This window comes from Bombus flavifrons, chromosome 2 (assembly GCF_040668555.2).
Source record: "Bombus flavifrons isolate JBK064 chromosome 2, iyBomFlav1_principal, whole genome shotgun sequence".
Taxonomy (NCBI): Eukaryota; Metazoa; Arthropoda; class Insecta; order Hymenoptera; family Apidae; genus Bombus; species Bombus flavifrons.
Genome location: NC_138443.1, coordinates 12609772 through 12630467, shown reverse-complemented (window position 1 = coordinate 12630467; position 20696 = coordinate 12609772). Strand labels below are relative to the sequence as shown.

The window sequence follows — 20696 nt, the reverse complement described above, 5'->3', positions numbered from 1 at the left end:
ACTTACCAACACGGTCTATGTCTTCTTGCGTATAGTAGTGATGCATCGTTGCTGCTGGGTCAGCTTGCGGTAGCAATTGAATCACTCGGGCGACAGTTTATGGCCGTACGATGATCATCACAACCAATACAGCGGTCACTTTACTCAGCTATTACTCACTTCCATCTCAAACAGTCGCGAGACCGCCCATTCGCCACTTCCTGCACCGTATATAGTTTCGTCCGTGTTTCCAAATCGTAACACTTTATCTAAATCCACGGAAGCCACGATTTTATCTCCCTCCCCCCAATACCAGACTCCAGGTTTGACAAACGAAGTCAAAACGAGTTGCAAGCTACGAAAGGCAAAAGCGCGTAAACAAGTCACACGATGATCGCTGAACGAAACGACGGTCGTTTACCTTTCACCCTTCGTCCCATAGTTCAACGAAACGTAAGTCGGTCGTATGTAGACCAACGTAAATAATATTCTCGATGATACTCTGGATAAATCGGCGCCAGCTTACCTCGACACACCTTGTCCGCGCACGACGCGGTTAATTTTCGACGTGGCTGTCAAACCAACTGATCTATCGACGCGCGGTTCTTCGGCTGCTTTGCCGACGGCACTGTTTACGTGTACGCGTGGTTACACACTCACACACAATGTATCAGAGCCGTGTTTGTGTTGCAAATCGCCAATACACTCGTGAGGTGCACTCGAACTTTCGCGCGAGGTTTTCGAGTCGAACTTTAAGGTTATGATAGAAGTGAAAGCCTTAACGGGATGCTGTATACGTACGCAACACTCGGCGACCAGGTGGCGGTTGCTCGCGTGGCCGAGCCGGCGGGCTGTGTAATCAGGACAAAGAGAGAAGGAGATAAACTGAGAAAACAAACGAAACGTCAACCGGCGAATCGATTGACGCTATGGAAATTTTCTTGGCGACACGACGATATCAACAACAATCGAAACACGGGCCAAAACGACAGGTCCAACAACATTGTGGTGGAAAACGCTGGTCCGCGACGCGAGTCTGCGCAGTAGGCTGTTCGCGCGGCAGCCACGCTACGCAGCCAGTGGCGACGGTGGCGCCATCACAGTCGTCGCGCCAGCGTCGACACGCAGTACACCCCCGCAACATCCTGCTGCTGCCTACTGCCACCTACAACCCCCCAAAATCTACGGTCCTCATCGTACGCGTTGCAAACGTTCACCAGCCTACAACCGCCGCCACCGTTGCCGCCGCTCGTTCTCCCATCCGCCCCCGACCCACCGTCGCTCGCTGCGGTATCGATTGGCCCAGTTGTCCCTCGTCAGAACGCCGCGGCCGCTCCAACATTCGTACCATCGTGTTTTCTTCATTTTCGTCTTTCTTATTTCGCATTGCCTTTTTCCTGTTCCGATTTGTTACTTTCATTTGGATGATTTTGAAGAAGAGATGTATGATTGAGGGAAGCGTGTTTTAGATTAGACTCAGATGCATGTTTTCGTGTTTCCTACGTCTTCGTCTCTCTTATGTTGCTTATTTTCCCTACGTCGATTCGTTAATTTGACTTAAACGATTTTAAAGAGAGGTAGGATGAACACGATTGAGTCAGGTGAATTTTTAGATTAGATTAGATATATATCAGGGTGAGGCGAGTGACAATTAGTCTGATATGTAGAAGGAATGGGATTGGAAGTTATAAAACGCGATCTCTTAAAAACTGAATAAATTTTTTTAACTTTCGTTATCGATCTCGATCTCCATACCAATGTCTTCCTGCTTGTTTTTTATTGAAAAATTACTACCTCTAACCACTTCAAACAAATGATTGAAAACTGACAATGAATTTAACTTTGCACCTCTAAACTAATTGGATCAATGAAAACGAAAAGTTTTCTTCAGAATTAAACCTTCGATAATAAACGAACTTCTTATAATAAACGAACGATCAATTCATAGCAACTAGTTCGTATAGTAGCGACTCTTTTAACAAAAGGCGTCGGAGCTTTGTGAGATCGGCAAAGACGAATCAATTGCACGATCTGCATGCTTCTCAGACTGCGATCCTCACTCGAGGACATCTCAAACAACTTGCTCACGGAAGGACAATTACCAAACTATAGGATCCGGACTGTAGACGGTTGTTACACAATTCGGAATACTGCAAGAACTTTCGATCATGCCCGGCAATCCACCGGGCGATATTGCATCCCACTAGAGGAAGCTACTTCGAACGTTCACGCTGATACGCAGCCTCTGAAAGCTCAACTTCCTCGGGAATACGACACTTCTTCGTCTTTATCGCCGATAAAACACTCTTCTACAATTTGGCCAAACGTATCCAAACCAGGCCTTTCTTTACTAACTTTCGTAATGTACAGACTGTTCACGAATTCATGGTATCGATACATCGAGTGTATAGTATTTATTGAGTACTTATTGAGATGGCTGGCAAAGTAATGTCAATCGTGATAAAATAATAAGTTCTTTTATTATTGTAAAAAAACATGATAAACGAAGATGAATTTTTCATATCTTCTTCCATTAAGAAGAGAAAAGACATCAGAATGTGTAGTATACTATCTATTACATTCAAGCCGTTAAAATAATTAAATCATAAAGTTGTGGACCTTGCAGCAAAGGCTATTCTTGCTCAATTTATTTCAACCAAGACTCGATTATATAAATTTCACTTATCGAAGTTCTATTTTGTACTGAAGTAAGCTTCCATCAAAAATACCTTTGTCGGTACATTTTATTTAAAACGCACACATACACACACACATTCTCTCTCTCTCTCTCTCTTTATTATCTCCTCGCAGAAAAGAAATCTTCATATATTAAGATTCTTCCAGTGTCAACGATAAAATAAAGGCGAAAGCACCATAGATTTTTGGAAGAAAATTCCGGAATTCCAAGGGAAACTAGTCCTTCGGCTTCTTCTGTTGATCTGAATGAGGGTGGATCGTTCGCCGGGAAACACGGGGTATACGGGGCAATGGTAGCCAGTGCGATCGTGACCGGGGAGAACCAGAAAACAGGAGGGCGCATAAACGACAAAGGAGGGCAGGCATTATTACGTGCCAGGGCTGAATGCATGACAATGCCAAGCGAGATTCTCGTTCCTCGTTCGTTTCCACCGATCCCAAGCATCGAGTTCTCTCTCTGTTCTTCGGCTTTGTCCCCTTGGTCGGTGGGAGTCTCGCGGGTGCGGCCCAAGCACCGTCATGGGACCGCCATCGCTTCCACAATGCTACGCTAACAAGGTCAGCAATTAATGAATCGCTGGAAACGCGTCGCCATAAAAATGCGACTATTCTAGGGGGACTCTACGCATATGTATGGCACGGGGTGACTAGAAATCGACTTCCAGGTTCACGTGGCCCTTTAAATTTCGAAAAGAGGAGAGAACGAGAGAACAGAATTGTGTATAGAACAGAGGAGTGTTCTCTAATATATAATAATATAGATCTAACATAAATTGTCTATGTGGTGAATAGTCCAATCAGTAGATACTGAAAATATATATATACAAAAAAAAAAAAATTGATGTACACTTCTGTAGATGGTATCAAGAATACTTCTATACTTTATGGAAAACGAAGTTCTCTCTAGATAACAATTACTGCTGCAAAGGTTCGCTATAGCTGGTGTCATAAATTAAAAAAAAAAAAAAAAGAAAAGAAAGAAAAGCAAAAAAGGAGAGGGAAAAAAGAAGTAAAAATAATACTACTATATCTATGCATATGGTAATATCCACGTTTTTTAGCTCGCTAACGGACTTTTCACGTGTCAATAATTCTATCGTCTCGCGAAAAGAAATCGTACACGCGTTTCAAAGTTTTTCTGTTTCGCGTAGCGCAGCCCTCTCTCTGGCGCGCGTCCTCTTTATGAAAACTCGCGGCCATTCTCGTCCGACTGCCGCGGTAACGGATGAACTATTTTCCCGTGAATATTTCGGAACTATCAAAAAATATCCTTTGAGGTAAGCATCGCTGGAGAGGCCCGCCGGTGGTTTGCATTCGCCTACTGTGAAAATGGAACTCTTCAAAAATTGAGCGCAACACGTTCCAGATTCAACCGGCTGATATTTCTATTCAGTTGCAATAAAAAATGCCCCTCTTCTTTCGCATTCCTCGTTACAAAACAAATAAAAAAAAAGCGAAAGAGGAAAAAAAGGGAAAGAAATGAACGTAGAGTAATAAAGAAACGTAGTTTCATTAAAAAATCTGTGGCTGTTATTACTCGTTGGTGTCTCAAAGTTTCCTCGGTTTTGCTTTATTCGTCTGTTATTAATATCAATATTAATCTAGAGACAAATATTACACGGGATTTCACACACGTTATCGAATCAAAATGTTTTCTATTTGTACGCTTGCCACTGTATAAAAATTGTCTGAATCGTGTGAGACAGCTTCGCAACCTTCCCAACTGCAATTCAAACCGCAACGAAATAGATGAAACACAAACTGCACAGCGAACAATGTTTTATACGTTACAGATCGTTATACGTTAGAGATAAAAAGACTAGGGCTGTAACAGCGTGGACGTTTGACGTCAGTACGGCGAAATGGTTGGAAAATAACGAAAGTAAAACGGCGGTCATTCATCGTCGCCTACCGCGATTTTTTAGCGCGCTGGAAATTCGCACTTTTATGATTTCGTTTAAATTACACGGAAACCGGGTCCCCGTTCGACTGGAAACATTACTTTGGAAAATTGACCGCGCACCGGCAAGGGATGAAAGAGGAAAGAACACGAGGGGTGCACGCGTGTTATTTCCATAAATGTCCCCAATGCATAGAATTCGAACGTGAAACGGTAAAACCTCCACCTCGAGGAAATCGATTCTTCGTTTCTGAATTTTTTAACGTGGTTTTAATTTTCGAGTTTTTACCTAGAAGCTACAATTGTTATATACTTCCTCGTTTGGATCTTTTTTCCTTTTTAAATGATTAATAGAACGAGTGAGTGAGAATTATTTGTGTTGGTCCTTTCGACAACTTGGATTAATAATTTATTCGTGGCGCGCAGAGAAAGTTGATTATATTCGTAAGAATTTAATGTTTGTCATTTTCAATTCATTTGACTGAATTATCTAAACGCGAAAGTGAAAAGTGAACAGGAAAAATGATAGAAATACGTAAGACAAGGACGTAGTCCTGTATCTTACGGTAACCCAACACCTTAATTAGCACACGATCACATTCATAATCTAAAGGGGTTGAAAAATCAAGCGACAGAATCGTAGAATGCCATCTACGCGGATGCAAGGTCATCAGCGCGTATAATTCGGTGTTTAACGTAAACGTTAGCGCATTCCTTTGGCGCCCTAATGCTTGCAACGATACTTAGCCCGTGAAAGTAAACCACTGCCGCGACGGATTCCTCGCCTTGCACCGGGAGCCACTAATTACAAGGGACCCGGTAAATTACGTAACTTTCAGAAGGCTCTACGTTCTAATTTGCCTCGATCGTTAAAAGTGTCTTCGCCCTCCAGTTTATGCATATTCATCGGCCAATTTCCTTCCTTTCTTTTCTTCCCTTATCTCTCTTTCTCTCTCTCTCTCTCTCTCTTCCCCTCTTTTTCTTTCCAATCGTTTCTCTCCTTTTAACGAGTCGGCGAATCCGAATGAACACCACTTGATTTATTCCATTCGGAACCATCGACCAGACCGTCCCCTAATCATCGTTTTGTAAATTAATGGTGGGCAACGTCGCGTCGCTTCGCGGTTGATCGTGGCGTCGCGGCGCGGATATAATGCACCTATGCGGCATCTCCAATTAACGCGGATGACATCGCTGCATTCCGATAGATACGAACAAACGTGAATGCATACGAGAGAAAAAGAGATAGAGATAGAGATAGATAGATAGATAAATAGATAAAGAGAAAGAGAGAGAGAGAGAGAGAGAGAACGACAGTATTTCTCGTTATTATACAACGTATAACGAGAGGCTATAATTACCTTCGTATATACGGTGCACTTCGTTATCTACGACTCACCGCTGCTAATTATCTCCGCGACTTTTGATACTTGTTCCTTTTTTGCTGTTTTTCCTTTTTTTTCAGGATATTTTTACGGGGGAGATCTAATGACGAGTATACAGGAAGGTGTGGAGGGTGCGAGAAATAGGGTTTTATGGTTTTTGTGGGGTGGGTGTCGCGGGTCTCTTGCAGAGTTTATGGACAGTTTATTCATCGTATAACGATCCGTACAGTAAATTCTAATCTTCGAAGTAGAGCGTATTGGATTTTGCGGGTTTATTGGGCAAGGGTGAATAAAAGAAATTAAAGAGGGAGAGGAAGAAGAATGAAAGGAAATGGGTGGAAAATGTAAGGGGAATGGAGTAAACATGGAACAGAAGAAGAAAAGAAACGGAAAGAAAGTTAAAGGAAAGTACGATGAAAGTTCCAAAATACATCGTTGCTTATGGCGTCGCATCAAGCGTGGGATTAACTGAAGTGAAAAAGCTATTACAGAAGAACGTTCTGGCGTTTTCAACTTGAAGCATCAAAAAAAAAAAAAAAAAAACAAAAAAAATTCATCCCCCATTTTTAAAACGCTCGACCAGCTTATGAAGGCTTTCTCAACGTTTTGAAGAATCTTCATGCTCGTGAAAGCATCTCGATCAATGGAATACCAGCTACGACACGGAAACTTCATTCGGAACCACAACTCCTCTGGAAGAAGAGTCCATCGAACAATCGTAATCTGGGAACCGGTTCGGTACCTAATTCGTGTTACACGGCTCGCAAAAACCGGTAACAGAATTCCACCTGGCAGTGACGCGTTGGAAATCAAATTGGCCCGGCCAGGGTCACGCGACCTCCGCCGACCGGCGAGAGCAAAAAGAAAGAGACAGAGAAAGCGAGCCATCCAGAGCGAGCTGATTAAATCAACGAATCGAAACTTCACGGCAAGTCGCGGTCATTCAATTTCCCCTGGACTCTCCAAGGCTTTCGTCGATGCAGCCGTAACCTGCCGGGAGCTACTGGCCCAGCGAAAAGTTCTCTTTGATCGTGGATTGCATCGGCCAAGATAAAACGGGACGCAGAATAGAACCTACTAAAACAGCGAAAGAGAAAGAAGCTGAAGCGGCAGAACTAGAGAACCGAACTAGAGGAACGAGGAAAACGGAACAGAGTTCGCGAACAGAGAAGGAACCAATGGAGGGTGCAGCACAGAGTGAACACGGTAGAGTAGAAAGAGGGAAGGGTAGACGAAAAGACAGCGGAGCTCGACGTGCCGCGACGACTCGCGGCGTGAACGAGAACGAGAACGAGAGGAAGAGTTGGTTGGTAGGAGGAGAAGAGTTACGGGAGCGCATCCACCGAATCACAAATGAGTTGCGAGACTCGATTAAGCATCTTCCGGATGCATTATTAAGGGTACCGGCTAAAGGGGAGAGGAGTGGCGAGAGAGTGGACTCGTCCAGAGGGTTGGATACGTCGACGTCAGCTAACTTGGGGGGTGGGCGAGCAACTAATGGGTTGTAGCCGGTATGTGCAGCGGATTATACGTCCTCGGTCAAGCCGGTACAAGCCATCGTACGCGGAGAAGCTCCAGAGAGCGACAGAGAGAGAAAGAGAGAGAGAGAGAGAGAACTCGATAGAGCGAGAGAACGTGAATGTGACGAAAGAGCAGGATATCGCTCGAACTATCTGTGCAGGCTTAACCTGCAGACTTTATGAACGGACCAGTGTCGAGTTCAAGGAAGATAAGAGCCAACCACCTCTGTGGTGTCTTCGTGCCTTCGTTCGTTGAACTAGGAGATGCGGCCTTGCGAGTCTGTTCTCGTTTCCGTTTCAGGAAAATGCGAAATCCGGTGGATGCTTCCGTAGACACGCGGTCGTCGCTGGGGGTACATTCCATGCACAGCTTTCCAACGATTAACGGTAGATTTCGTGATGGGGATTTTGAATTTAGGTGGGTAGGGTGGAGGCCTGTTAATATTCAAACGGTCATCCTCTCGAGGTGGAAGTGGAGGATGTAAAGAATTAACGGCTAGGTTATCGTAATTTTGTCGTCGTTTGGGAATGGCACGGCTGAATTAATACGAGTTACGAAGGAATTTAATGGGTTCTGTGAAATGGGAAGCAGTTGGTTGAGAGGATGGTCGGTAGAATAGCGCAATGTGCTGTCAACTAGAGGTTTAAACCCGCGTAGTTTCTTCAAAACTTCCACATCTTTTCATACAGAGTCTGCTGACTGATTTTAATCAGAGCTCGATACTACATGTAAGTTGTATTGAAAATGTTAAAAAATAAACGTTGATACAAAGGGATTCCCAAAAGTAAATTAGTACGTTCAAAACAACGGTGATTCACATTCACGGTGGTCCATCCTTCTCACGCAATAAATTAAATACGTTCCAATTTATACAACTCGATATAAAATGCTCAATTTAAGCGCTTGTTTGCGTAGATCAATCGACAATTGAACACCAATTTAGGTTACCTACCAATTTCATTTGAAAATCTCCGGGAATTAATTCGTACAATTAATCAACTTCTACAAATTTCCAATTACTATCAGCAAACTGAAAGTTAATCGAGGAATAAAGAATTCATTGCCGTTGTTAAACGTACTCCATAATCATCGGGAGAATGTATTCCTCCATAGAGAGTTGTTCAACAAACCCATAAAAATAAACTCACTAGACGACAAAATTGAAGATGACAAGAAGTAAAATCGATCTCCGTCGTTGTCACGTCCTCTACAAACTTGAAATAGCGAAAAATTTTTATGGTTTCGTAAGAACCATCATATATTCCCTTCGCCCCTTGTTATCGAGCCGTGTATCCTGTTGGATTTATAAATATTATATTTATAAGACTAAAAAGATGAGAACTTTTCCAATTTAATTCGGGATATCGGAGTTTATGACATACCATGCCCAATTGAAAGGCGTCCAGCTATGTAATATTAAAGGAAATTTCCCTTTGGAAACCTCGTACAATTATTCTAGCATTCCTTCCACTTCCTAAAACAATTTGCTGATTTCTTTTTTAAAAGCGCCATTATCTACCTGGTCGCGTTCTCTTGTATCTCTTAATTAAACGTCGCCTTCTATTTTTCTAATTAAATTCAATCTGTTTGCAGTTTCTTCCGTTGCAACGACAATTTTAGCTTTGTAAAAATTCCGAATTCGATGGGAACCAAATCTGGGTCATAGAAGAATTGGCAATCCTGTATGATACGCTATTTTGCAAAAAATTGCTAAAATTTAAAAGTCAAATTTCTATCGCTTGTTGATTATCAATGCAACTGTTACAGAGAGCATAAGCTGATACGTAAGCTCCATATATATGTACATATCGTCCATACATACGCAATAAAGTTTGTTTTCAACGTTTGCTAAGTTACATCAAGATCACGCGATACGTTTACGAGATATTCAAATGGCTGGATACATTCCGCACATCGTATTGCACGTTCAACACATATAAAAACACATATACTTTATACTTAGACCGTCCGATCTACGCTATCTTCGCGTAAGTATCCATAACCGAGGTGACAGGGTCAGCCTTGACGGGCAGGAGGTGACTGTGAGGGCTACTTCGCGCGGGATTTCAATTTCATAGCGCGCCAGAACGTCATTCGATCCTTATTCCCGCTTATAAACGCGAAAGGCTTTGCGATAAAAGTTACCAGCCTGTCCAACCTCGAGAAAATGGTAGAGTCATGGCCACTGATGAAACGAGTACGTAGAAAAGGCGATGAGAGAGTCGAACTCTGGCACGTGAATGGATACTTGGAGAGTTTTTCTATTCGAGATGTTACGTAACATTTTATATATATTTACGTAGAGTGTTATTAAATTAGAGAATTGAATAGAGAAACGAATTAGATTGCTACAGACGATAAAAAATAGGATAATAGACCTACACAGATTGCGAATGAATACTAAACTAAATGAATAAAAGAACTAAATAAATGTCACTTTACATTTTTTATCTGTCCATGTTTAAACATACCACGGACATAAAAAAAGATAGTCCTGACTATAAAATAGAATTTGGTTGATAAATCAGCATGGACAAGCGACAAATAACGAGGTTGCTTAAAAAAATCAGTTAACGGGAATATTATTTAAATCCGTGATGGCAATAACGGGAATATCGCGTGAATGATTACGTCGCGCCGGCTGAGTGGGGGATCACCGCGGAGCAATGGGCAGCGTTACTATCGCAGCCGACGCTACCACCAGTGGCATCAGCAACGCCATCAACGCCACCACCACCATAGCCAGCATCCCCATCGCGACGACCGCCGCCACCACTGGCAGCGTGGCCGGCGGATAACCTCCGTTTGTAATATTATTTCAGGTATGTGTACGCACGCACGCAGACCTATGCTGATACGATGAACAGCTACATATTATGCGCGTACGCATAGACACGTGGAGCAACGCTGGTGTTCGGTCTGTCGCCGCACATGTTGGTTGCCTGAATGCACGCGAGCCACCGGTAGCGCAATCGAACAGTATAAAAGGAGATAGCGGTCCGAATATCTGCGAAACGCTCTGAAACGGCGATGCTTTTATTCGCGTGCACCCGCCATCACCGGCAAATAGCTTTTGCATAGTTATCTCGGTTCTCTGATATCTGTCGCCGTTCAAATGTACCGCGTCATTAGTGGCGGCCCAAGCGCTGCGCGCGCACCTGCAACGCTCTGTGTCACGCTGATATGCTCTCGACGCTTGTTTACGTTTTCCCCAGCGTAGCTTGCGGCTACGTCGTTACGGTTCGCTCGATGCACAGCCCATTTCCGATGCAACCCTCGATTACTCTTCGGGAATGGACTTGACGGAGAATACTACGAAAGTTTATTTTGTAACTCGCGTGAATTTGTTGATGGGCGCCTCGCGAGGTTTGCATGCCGATAATTGGTGTCTAATGGGCCGTGGCTCGATTCAGGAGATAGCTTGTATCGTACAATGTTTGATTAGGTTAGAAGAGAATAAGAATCTTAGAGATGTAAGATACGACTCGATCTATTTCCTACTGGAAACTTTTTTGTAAACGATTTCTTGTAATAGCGTATATGCGCGCAAATAAAGTATACATCAGTTCATACGTACAGCGATAAGAAATAGAGCGGCTATAGTAACACTTTGTAGTAAGTAAATTGGGTCAAAGACACAGGAGTAATTTAGACAATTAGGATTATACTTCGTATGTACCTTGGAAATCAAATTGCAGGTTATACACATTTACCAATCTCGGTAGACGTTTAACCTTATTGCAACTAGTACTTCTAAATCGTAGTATCCAAAATCTACACACTAAAACGTGGAAAAACTTATCTGAATCTTCCCAGAAGTCAGCAATCCTCATCTTCTGACTAGGATCCAGTACGAAGGGAGACGAGGAAAACGGTAACGACGTTTCGGACACCGAACTGCCCTGATGTTATCGTCCGCGAGAATTGGTTTGCGCCCCGTCCTTTACACTGTTTAATATCGACGCATGTTATTCGGGTCCGATCGGCCGATAACGATATTCCATCGACGAGGGCGTACGCCTTGGGTGTTCGAAAAAACGTTGAAAGAATGGGTTCGAGGGGTAACGGGAAGCGTCACGTGCGCGAGATCTTGATCGTGTCGCCTCGTCGACGTGTCGGGACACGTGTTATTCGTGCTGACAGTTGCGCAGCGGAGATGGCCCTCGGATTACGCCGCCGTGAGGATAAATCCTCGAATGGGGCGCGCGACTTCTGGCTGCCCATGTCGATCCGAACACGGCTGAGCAGATATGCTCGTGAAACGCGAACTGACACGCAGATCGAGTCGATCTTCCTCCTCTAGTTATGTGGATGTGCGCAACACATTCGTCGGGGAAGATGAAAGTTAGCCGGGGAAGATGTGGGTGGATCATGATGTAACGTGTTTTTGGCTTTGAATGAAGTCGAGCTGGATTTCGTCGTCGTCGTTACACAGTTGGTCCTGATGCTTCTTACGATCGTCGGTGTAGATACAAATTGTTATTCATCAACGGTATTAATCGCGGATATTTTCGTATTATGGTAGAGCTTTAGTTGTTTGAAGCTATCAGGCTACAAATAATTCGCGTCACGAGAATGTTCAAATAAATAAGATAATTGCATTTTTTCAAAGTTAAGAAATCACGAACGAAGAATTATGAATTAGGTTGCAAGCAGACATCTTCAACAAATGCAGTAATATATACTCGACACATGTTCGACACTTGCCAGGGAAATTTGCCTAAACTTCCATACGTGACAGCAGGCGCGATAATCGAGCAGATCTACGAGGAAGAAGCGATCGCGTCAGCGCACCAACGTACAGAGCCATAGACCGAGATGGTGTCGGTGCAATTTGGAAGAACATAGACGCATTCGCCATAACCGTGCCGGATGCGTCCGGCCATATGGTATATGCACGGTTAAGCTGGGGTAGCTAACCGTTCTTTCACCTTTGAAAATACATTTTGAACAACGTTGTCGTTTCCCAAAATACATTTTTCAATGGCAAAGTCGTCACCTTATGTTACAAAAGTGTCATGAATTCCTCTGATCCTTATTCTTTCCGACAAAAGAGAAATAGGTTTTTCTAGCTATGTTCATAGAAATTTACAACTTATCATTATCACTATCATTATGGCCCAATTATATTTCATCTTAAAACTTGTCTATGCTCTAATTCAAGGACACCAACGTCTCTCGAATCGATGTTCCACGAATTCTAAAATATCCCTCGATTCATCCGCAGGGACACGAATAGAGGATGGTAATGTTCCATGGATGCGACGATCCATCCCCAAGGTCGTCCCTGAAACCATGCACAGCGTCATGCAAACGTACGGAGAGAAAAGTGACATGGACCGGCTGACTCTTCGTTGACCTCATCCTTTCCGGTTTCATCTGCCCCGCTCCCTCTGTCCCCTTTGACGGCGTGTATCCCCATAGCTGGCGGACCCCGAAGATCAATACACGCACTACGCTCTCCACCTCGCATGACTTCGTACGGATTCTTCATTCAACGTCGACTGTTTTGTATTCCGCCGGCCTTCGGAACGCTGTTTTCTTGGTCATTTATCGTGCGTTATACTCGTCGCCATGAATATCTAATAGATTCGCCCATTCCGTCCCGTTACGTTCCATTACTTTTTGCATTGTTATTCATAGATTATATCGGCAGGCTGTTGCTATGCGTTCCCATCGCAGTCGTTTCGTTAACGCGTATGTGCTTTTTGTCATCGACTTTGTTTTTAAACGAGGAAATCGTCATTTCTCTGTGAAACGTTTTTGCGATAACATCGACGTTGAATGTCAGCAGAAAACGAAAGATCACCGAGATTACGTAATTGACACTTAAGATCGTTACACGATCGCGTGATCGCACGATGTTATCAAGAAACTATCATTAGGATTCCACGTAAACAGGACATTGAAATTTGATCGTATACATACAAAATTATTTTTACAGTTAATGTTAGTGCAAAGATCGGAGTTTAGGAAATAAATCTAACGTATCGTTAACGACGTATCAAAAATTGCACACGGAACAACATTCCCTCAAATTGTATCGGAGACCCGGTTCAAACTAGAAAGGAAGCAACGTTTCGTCAAGTTCGAGTAAGATCCACGGAGCGTTCCCGGTTTTCCTTTTACATTCGATCCGTTAGCAAACGTATTTTCCGTGGGACAGTCGGGGAAACGGCGCGAGAAGGAAAGACAGAATTATGGAGATAGCATTAGAAAATTTATACGACAGCCGGCCCGAGTGGCTGCACGGAAGAAATATGTTCACCGGATAATCGGATTGAAGTTACTGCACATACGTAAATGCGCATCGGAAACACGTTATTCGGCTATTTTTAGAAGCTGTTTTCCACCTCATAACACTGAATTCGACGAGTGTTGGCTGGTCTGGGTCGGTATCGCGCTATCGAGCGCGCAACCTGCGAAGCGCAGCAAAATTTTACAGCCTCCCTTACCTCATTCCGCGAGTTGCATATTCCTGTCTTTTCCCGATATCTCGCGCGAAGATTTCCGCTTATCGCCCACCTATAATTTTATTCCATGTGTAATATGCTGTCCTATAGAACGGAATCGTTCGAGTCAGAATTGACCACTTGAGTATGGAAGGTGCGTTGAAAATCCTCGCGGTAGACGACAGCTTGGCGTCGATACTACGATTTGCAGTAATTAGTAGCTTTCTGAGTACGAAATAGGGCTCGATACAGCACTTCAAATGGCTGATGTTAGTTAGAATCGAATCTTATTTAAGAACTGGAATTATTAACATTAACCAATGATAGCTTTCATTGGATTTCAAGTACTCGTGGTACTCTAAAGTTTACGTAGAGAACTGTTGGATGACTGATCCTTTCTTGCAATTAGCCATGATTCACAAAGGGAACTTGAGACTCCTCTAAAACAAGTTACATTGTTGGCTTCAAAGCAACGTTACTGTTTCGTACTATATATATAGTAATTAAATCAATGATAAGGCTTCTACAAACAATAGCTTCAATTGCAACATTAACATTTCCAACATCTCCTGTGAAGGTAACCAAACATCAAGTAATAGAATACGATCACTATATGTATTTTGTAGACGCGATCAAATAGGACTCGTCATCTACCTATGTCACCCCTTTATCATTTCAAAAGTTGAATCGATCCGAGAAGTATATTTCACGTACTCGAGCAATGCGACGAATCCATTTTCGTTGAATCTAAATTATGTGAAGTATGTGGTCAAAGAGTCAGGCAGAACATAAGCAAGCAATGAATGCATTAAAACTTTATATGAGAAAAATATAACTCGTTATAGCAAACTACACTAATTAAAGCCCGAGCGTCTAACATATCCTCGCTTCTTTCTCATACATCGAATCAAAGATGAACAAATAGTTCGCTGGCATTTAAATTACACCGGTGTAGCGAAGTGTACAACGCGATGGTTTGTCGCGAGCGCAGTAACGATCCGTCGTGGTGATCGGAGCTAAAGAGAAGAGCCACAGAAGGGGAGGATGCAAGATAGAAAACGATGCGACGAACGTCGAACAACAACAGCGGAACCGAACGACGGGCAAGTTGACCAAAATGGAAACGAGTTTCTTCCTCGGCCCGTTTTACAATACCGTGCGAATGACACGCGCGGAAAACAGGTGGACACGAAAGTTGCACCACGTTGAACGCCCCTGGCACCACGATCATTCCCATGTTCATTAAAACGCAAACGAATTCCATGTGGAACGACGTCCACCACCGAAACGACCTGACTCGACCAGTTGTCCTGTCTTTTCGTCCTCGACCACAGGGATATCGTGTCGCCTGATATTCTCTGTTTCGCAGTAACTCGCTGGAATACGCGAGAACTCGAGAATATCGCGTTGGAGAGGAGAATGGTCAAACAGTGCAAAATTTGTACCTCTTCGGCCACTTAAAATTCTAATAAGGCGTCATTCTGTAAATCCTCAAGCATAAAAGTACAGGTACAAAGTTGTAAAGAACGTGGATGAAGCTGACGGTGTACCGAAATACGTTTCATCTTTTCTTAGAAGTAAATTCCAGTATAATTACATTTTATGAGATATTTGCATCGTAATACATTACCTTAATTCCTAGTGCTTTATCGTTGTTAATTAACAATTTCGGCCATGTTTTACATACTATATAAATATCGATTCTCCTTTACGCAATGTAAAGGTTCAAACCAGCGTTTGAATTTTTGCATTTCATCCACTCATTTCGAAGTTACCACTATGATCATTTGAAGTCGGAAAGTTGCAATTGGCTTTCCGGAACACCGACAACTTCATCTACATTTTTTACAATTTTCCCATCACATTTGTTACAAATGATTGTACTTTTATTATATCTCAGGACACTGAATCCCGATTACAATTTTAGATTTCCGAAGGTGCACGCATTTGACAATTTTCGACGATCCTTCTTTTCATTCAGATTGATTTTTGAATCTTGCAAATAAATTTTTGAATCTCCTTGGCGTAAGAATATAGAGGAGACTATGCAGGTTCCCTCGATATTTTAATTCACCGAAATATTCTCCGTTTTATAGTTAATCGGAGAAGAGAACTCTCTTCTGTAAGTACCAACGACATATTTCACTAAATACTTCACTAGATCGCAAATACGTATGCGCAATATCAATTGATATTTTATGCATCTTCAAAGAAACCGCCAATGAAGATACAGCTTACAGTGCAGTGAAGTTCACAACTCCATTTCCAATCTCAGAATGGAATTCATTCATGTTAAGTGGACGCTCGTTTGTACGAGAAGAAATAAACGAGGGTGTCGAGCGTACCAGCCCCTCTTCCTAACGGCTTTCGCCTTGATTCTTCTGCGTTCCCTGTCCAAGTTTCCCAAATTTCAACCCTAACGACCAGGCGCATACACGGGGCAATCAAATTCCGCGTTTCCGCTCGCGATATCTAAACATCACCCCTCCAGGAACTCAGAAGGAAGTCGCCGAAACGACTCTGCAGCTCGACGAGTTTCCGGCCGTCGAATCGGTTGCTGCGAATAAAACCTTCCTGGCAGGCGAACTTCGCATTAGCATTTGAAAAAATGTACGGACCCTCCTGTGTAAGCGTGCACGTGGCAAACAGGGAGAGAAATGATGAGATAAAAGGAGAGGGGAGTGAAAGGGTAACATGCGAGAATAACAGGTTTCGAGATACAATCGTGTTAATGTGATTGGTGTATCGAAATTTTGTTGCGATAAACGATTGTTCCAGTGCAAAGTCAGAGTCTAAAAATTAATTACAGTTTTGATTACGCTTAACGAGTTCATGATGGATTGCTGGTGTCGGCAATCGATTCTTAACGATATTTAACAAAATCGTAACTTACGGGTGAATTCTATCTTTTTTTTTTTCTTGCTTCTAATTTGTACAAGGAACGTAGGTAAAAATTTGTGGAAGTAATCAGATAGTAACAGCTATTTAATTGCCATTTAAACATCAATCGACCCCAACTTTCGAACATTACTCCATCGTTTATACTATTTTCTTCTTCTATTTTCCTATTTATTATCTCTCTCCCTATCACTCGGCGAGTATTTGCCCAACGAAATATTCATAGCCTTCTCGTGTTCGTACAATAACCATCACGCTAGACCGACGCGGCATAATGATCCACACCGATATTACTATCCTTGTAAGATGAAAAAAAGGATGGTTGGGCAGGAGTCGTTCCAGCAGACTCGCCAATTCGAAGAAGCCGCGATCCATCGATCCTATCGCTTCATTTTCGCGACGTTACGACCACGAAACGGCGTTACAACCTTTATCGGTGCTCGTCGATTACTTCCAGCGATCGATGGAACGAGTTACGTCGCCGTATCGCGTTGTGGAAGAAAGTACGGTGGAATCGATTTTCAAACACGAACAGAGAATAGAGATGGAAGCGAATGAAACAAACGATGATGTTACGTGCACGACAAAATTTTTGAATTTCCAGATTTATATGGTGAACACACTAGATGCAAAGCTAAAAGTTCAGAATCATTTTCTGCGTGTGATATTTTTATATCAGTTTATCTCTTAAATAAAGTAGATTCGAAAGGAATTCATTTTATTGAGAAATGTATAATTTTATGTGCTAGATTAGATTAGACGCGTAGTAGTGACACAATTATGTGAATATGAGTGTGTGCAAGTATGTGTGTACGCGGCGTCTCGAAAAGCAGATGAATGTAACTGTTCCGTTGGCAGTGTGGTATGGAAGATGGTGAGACAAAGAGAGTGCTGAGACGCGTGCAAATGTACATCGACGAAGATCCTGGTAATCGTTTATTAAATAAATCTATAACTATTTTAATTTGAATTCTAAGTGTAACCTTAGTGTTCCTTTACTTTTATTTCGGCAATTGAGATCCCCAATTTTCAACACATTTCAAATAAGGTTTATTATAAAATAAACTCACATACCATAGTAATGTGTACACAAACACACACACATATCTTCTCTATTCATTTGAAAAGTTGCAAAGTTTCGTGAAAGTTTCCAGAAGGAAAAAAAGACGATTGCGGATGAAAGACGGCCGTCAGCGAGTTTCCGGCGAATCCGAAAAGTCGGTCGTCGCGGGCCACGTAAAACCGGTGGAACACCACCGGCAGCAACCGGGCCATCCCTCTTGCCGCCGCGTGCACACACGTACACGACTCGACGCCAGGGGATGGAAATATAGGCGGTCATCCCCTAAACCAAAGTAACGACAGCCGACGCCGCCGGCGTCCATACGTCTTCTCCCTAAACCGTCCAATAAATCGAAGAAATCGATTGCTGATTGAATGGAAGCAAGTAGATTGCCATTTACTTTCTCTCTTCGTCTCGTGACGGTTCGAATTCTTCTCTTCGTACGTCTTTCTCGACGACCTCTCGGCGCGACCTCTTAGAAGCCAGTCGAGCTCGGTGCACGCGCGTGAATTTTTCCGCGAAATTTAAAAAATGATTTTGTAGTTTGAAAGGTGCATTTCTCTCGACTGTAATCTATAGGGGGATGTGATTTCGTTTATCGAACGCGTAACGGAAGGAAGTAACGATGATAGATGGTGGCTGCTTCGCGTCGATTAAAATTTCAGTGTCCCAGATTGACTGGTTCTCGAGGTCGGGGTTGCCTTTAGTTTTCGAAGCAAGTGGAAACACGTCCTTTGGGAGGCCGGTGATTTGTAGGTACTTTAAGGGTTGCTCGTCGGTTTGCGAGTTGGAAAGGTACAAAGACGAATCGCGGCGAGCTCTGGATATACCATCGTTGGCCACCATTCAACGCGGTATTTGCTTTTCGCTCCTGCGCTTCCGTTTTGCTCGTAGACGCTCGCCTGCATGTTTCATGCTCGAGTTTTCGAACATTGTAACTCTTCTAACGTAGAAAGAAATATCGATTCTGTCAGAAGCACCAGGCTTATCGATCCACAATCTTGACACGAACCTCGGACACTTCGACACATTGCAGATTAAATACTGTATTATCAAGTGTCATTATTTTAAAGTTACTTCCAACTATCGTCGTTTGTTATTCTGCCGATAATTCTTGATAATGTACGTATACGTATGTACGCCCCGTAAAATCGCAAAACCTTCTTCTCGTATTTCTCACACAAAGGGTATTTCATATTTCTTTCGAAAATAAAATATTACGTTGGCAATTAAGCGATTGCGGATCTTGTCATTAGATGGTAATGCCAAAATCCGCAATTACTTAGTTGCCAACCCAATAGACAAACTCGAAGACGGTATCCCGCTGGGGGTAGCCAACCACATGTTGTTTAGCAATAAAGCTAGAAAAATTTACCAAATGTCCAACTGGACAAATTGCAAAGTACAAATTAAATAATAAAAAAAAATTTCTTCCCTATATACATTTCACCTGCCAAAATCGTTTTCAGCCTTTCTATTAAACTAAGTCGGCTATAAAATCTACATTTACTCTGAGACGTTTATATTGTTCGATATCGTGCAAACACCTAGCAACCAAATAACCTAACCTCACCAGGAATTAATATCAACCGTCTCGTTCCGGTTGACGTTAATATGGATCGAAGAAGCCGAGTAACAAGTTGTAGAAATTTCGTCTTCGACGTTCCCTCCAGACGCCGTAGAGTCGACGCGTGTGACGTCGATCTCAGCTGTACACTCAATCGCGAACAACATATTGCGCCTGATACGCTATTCCGGCTTAAATAATACAGGACAAGGCTGTAATTCGCGGGGGACCGTCAACGTCAACGTTCCCCCTCGCGAATCGGAATTACGAAGGGAGCACAAGGAATTTCAAGGGGTTACACCGATCGTTGATCGGTCTATCGCGAGCGAAACGAGGATGGAACACGAATTATGTGGACGAGATGGAGAGGTGGGACGACAAGGGGTGATTTTAAATGATCCACGGACGAACGTTCGCATTTCTGACATGGATAATGCAATGGGAATGCTCGGGATGCGCAGCTGCAGAAAATTAAAAACGCAAGTGGAAATCGATGGCGCGAATTACTCGATCTTTCCCTCTGGTAGGGGGATTTTGTATTAATTTACTTGTAAATGGGACAAGGACTGAATTATTGTTGATAAATTGCGAGTAGTTTATAATGCCTGGTGTGTGCAAACTATGGGGTTATTAACGTAGAGAAAGGAATAAATTTTAGTATTTTTTTGGTTCGGTATTTCGTGGAGAAAAATTGGAAGGATAAAAATCTCGATATATTGTTTTAGTAGCTTAATCTACAATTAGATCGCAACATAAATTCATAGTGTTTTTATTATACCATCGAGCGAAGAAAAGGGGACGAATATATGTTACAACCTACTATATCAGAAGAGATACAGAGTCGTATAGAATACAAATCCACTCATCAGCGTAACACACCAGTTCTGTTAAAATTTTCTCTCTATATATATATCTGTACAAATATACGTACCTATATACATGTCTGTATAAAATTCCTAGTTGCAGCATCAACGAATCTTCCACGTGAAAACGAAGCTATCCTAACGATCACGAGCAGTGAACAAAAGCCTTGCCAAATATCTAATGCCGATATCTATACCGTTCCTCCGTTTATCAGCGTTTTTATCGCGTCAGCCTGTTGGAAGTTGGCGACTCGCGATTCCACCGCCACGCTCGATCGATCACATCCGCATCCCGGATGCATCAGCGACGCGCGTATCGAACTCCGCGTTCTCCGGGTTGAAAGTTGGCCGATGGCGAATACGAACCGACA

General features: G+C 42.8%; 1 protein-coding gene across 8 annotated transcripts in view; it reads right to left on the bottom strand.

Moving 5' to 3' along the window:
• Ten-a (Teneurin-a transmembrane protein) overlaps positions 1 to 20696 on the bottom strand; it is a 708522-nt gene that overhangs the window by 265611 nt on the left and 422215 nt on the right. Inside the window, exon 1 of one of the 8 annotated variants that reach the window (XM_069130269.1) lies at positions 7 to 953. The exons of the other annotated variants lie outside the window; for them this stretch is intronic. Within the exon in view, the coding sequence (XP_068986370.1) occupies positions 7 to 46 (40 nt within the window). The 5' untranslated portion in view covers positions 47 to 953. Of the gene's footprint in view, positions 1 to 6; positions 954 to 20696 lie in introns of those variants that run through there. 8 annotated transcript variants of the gene reach the window in all.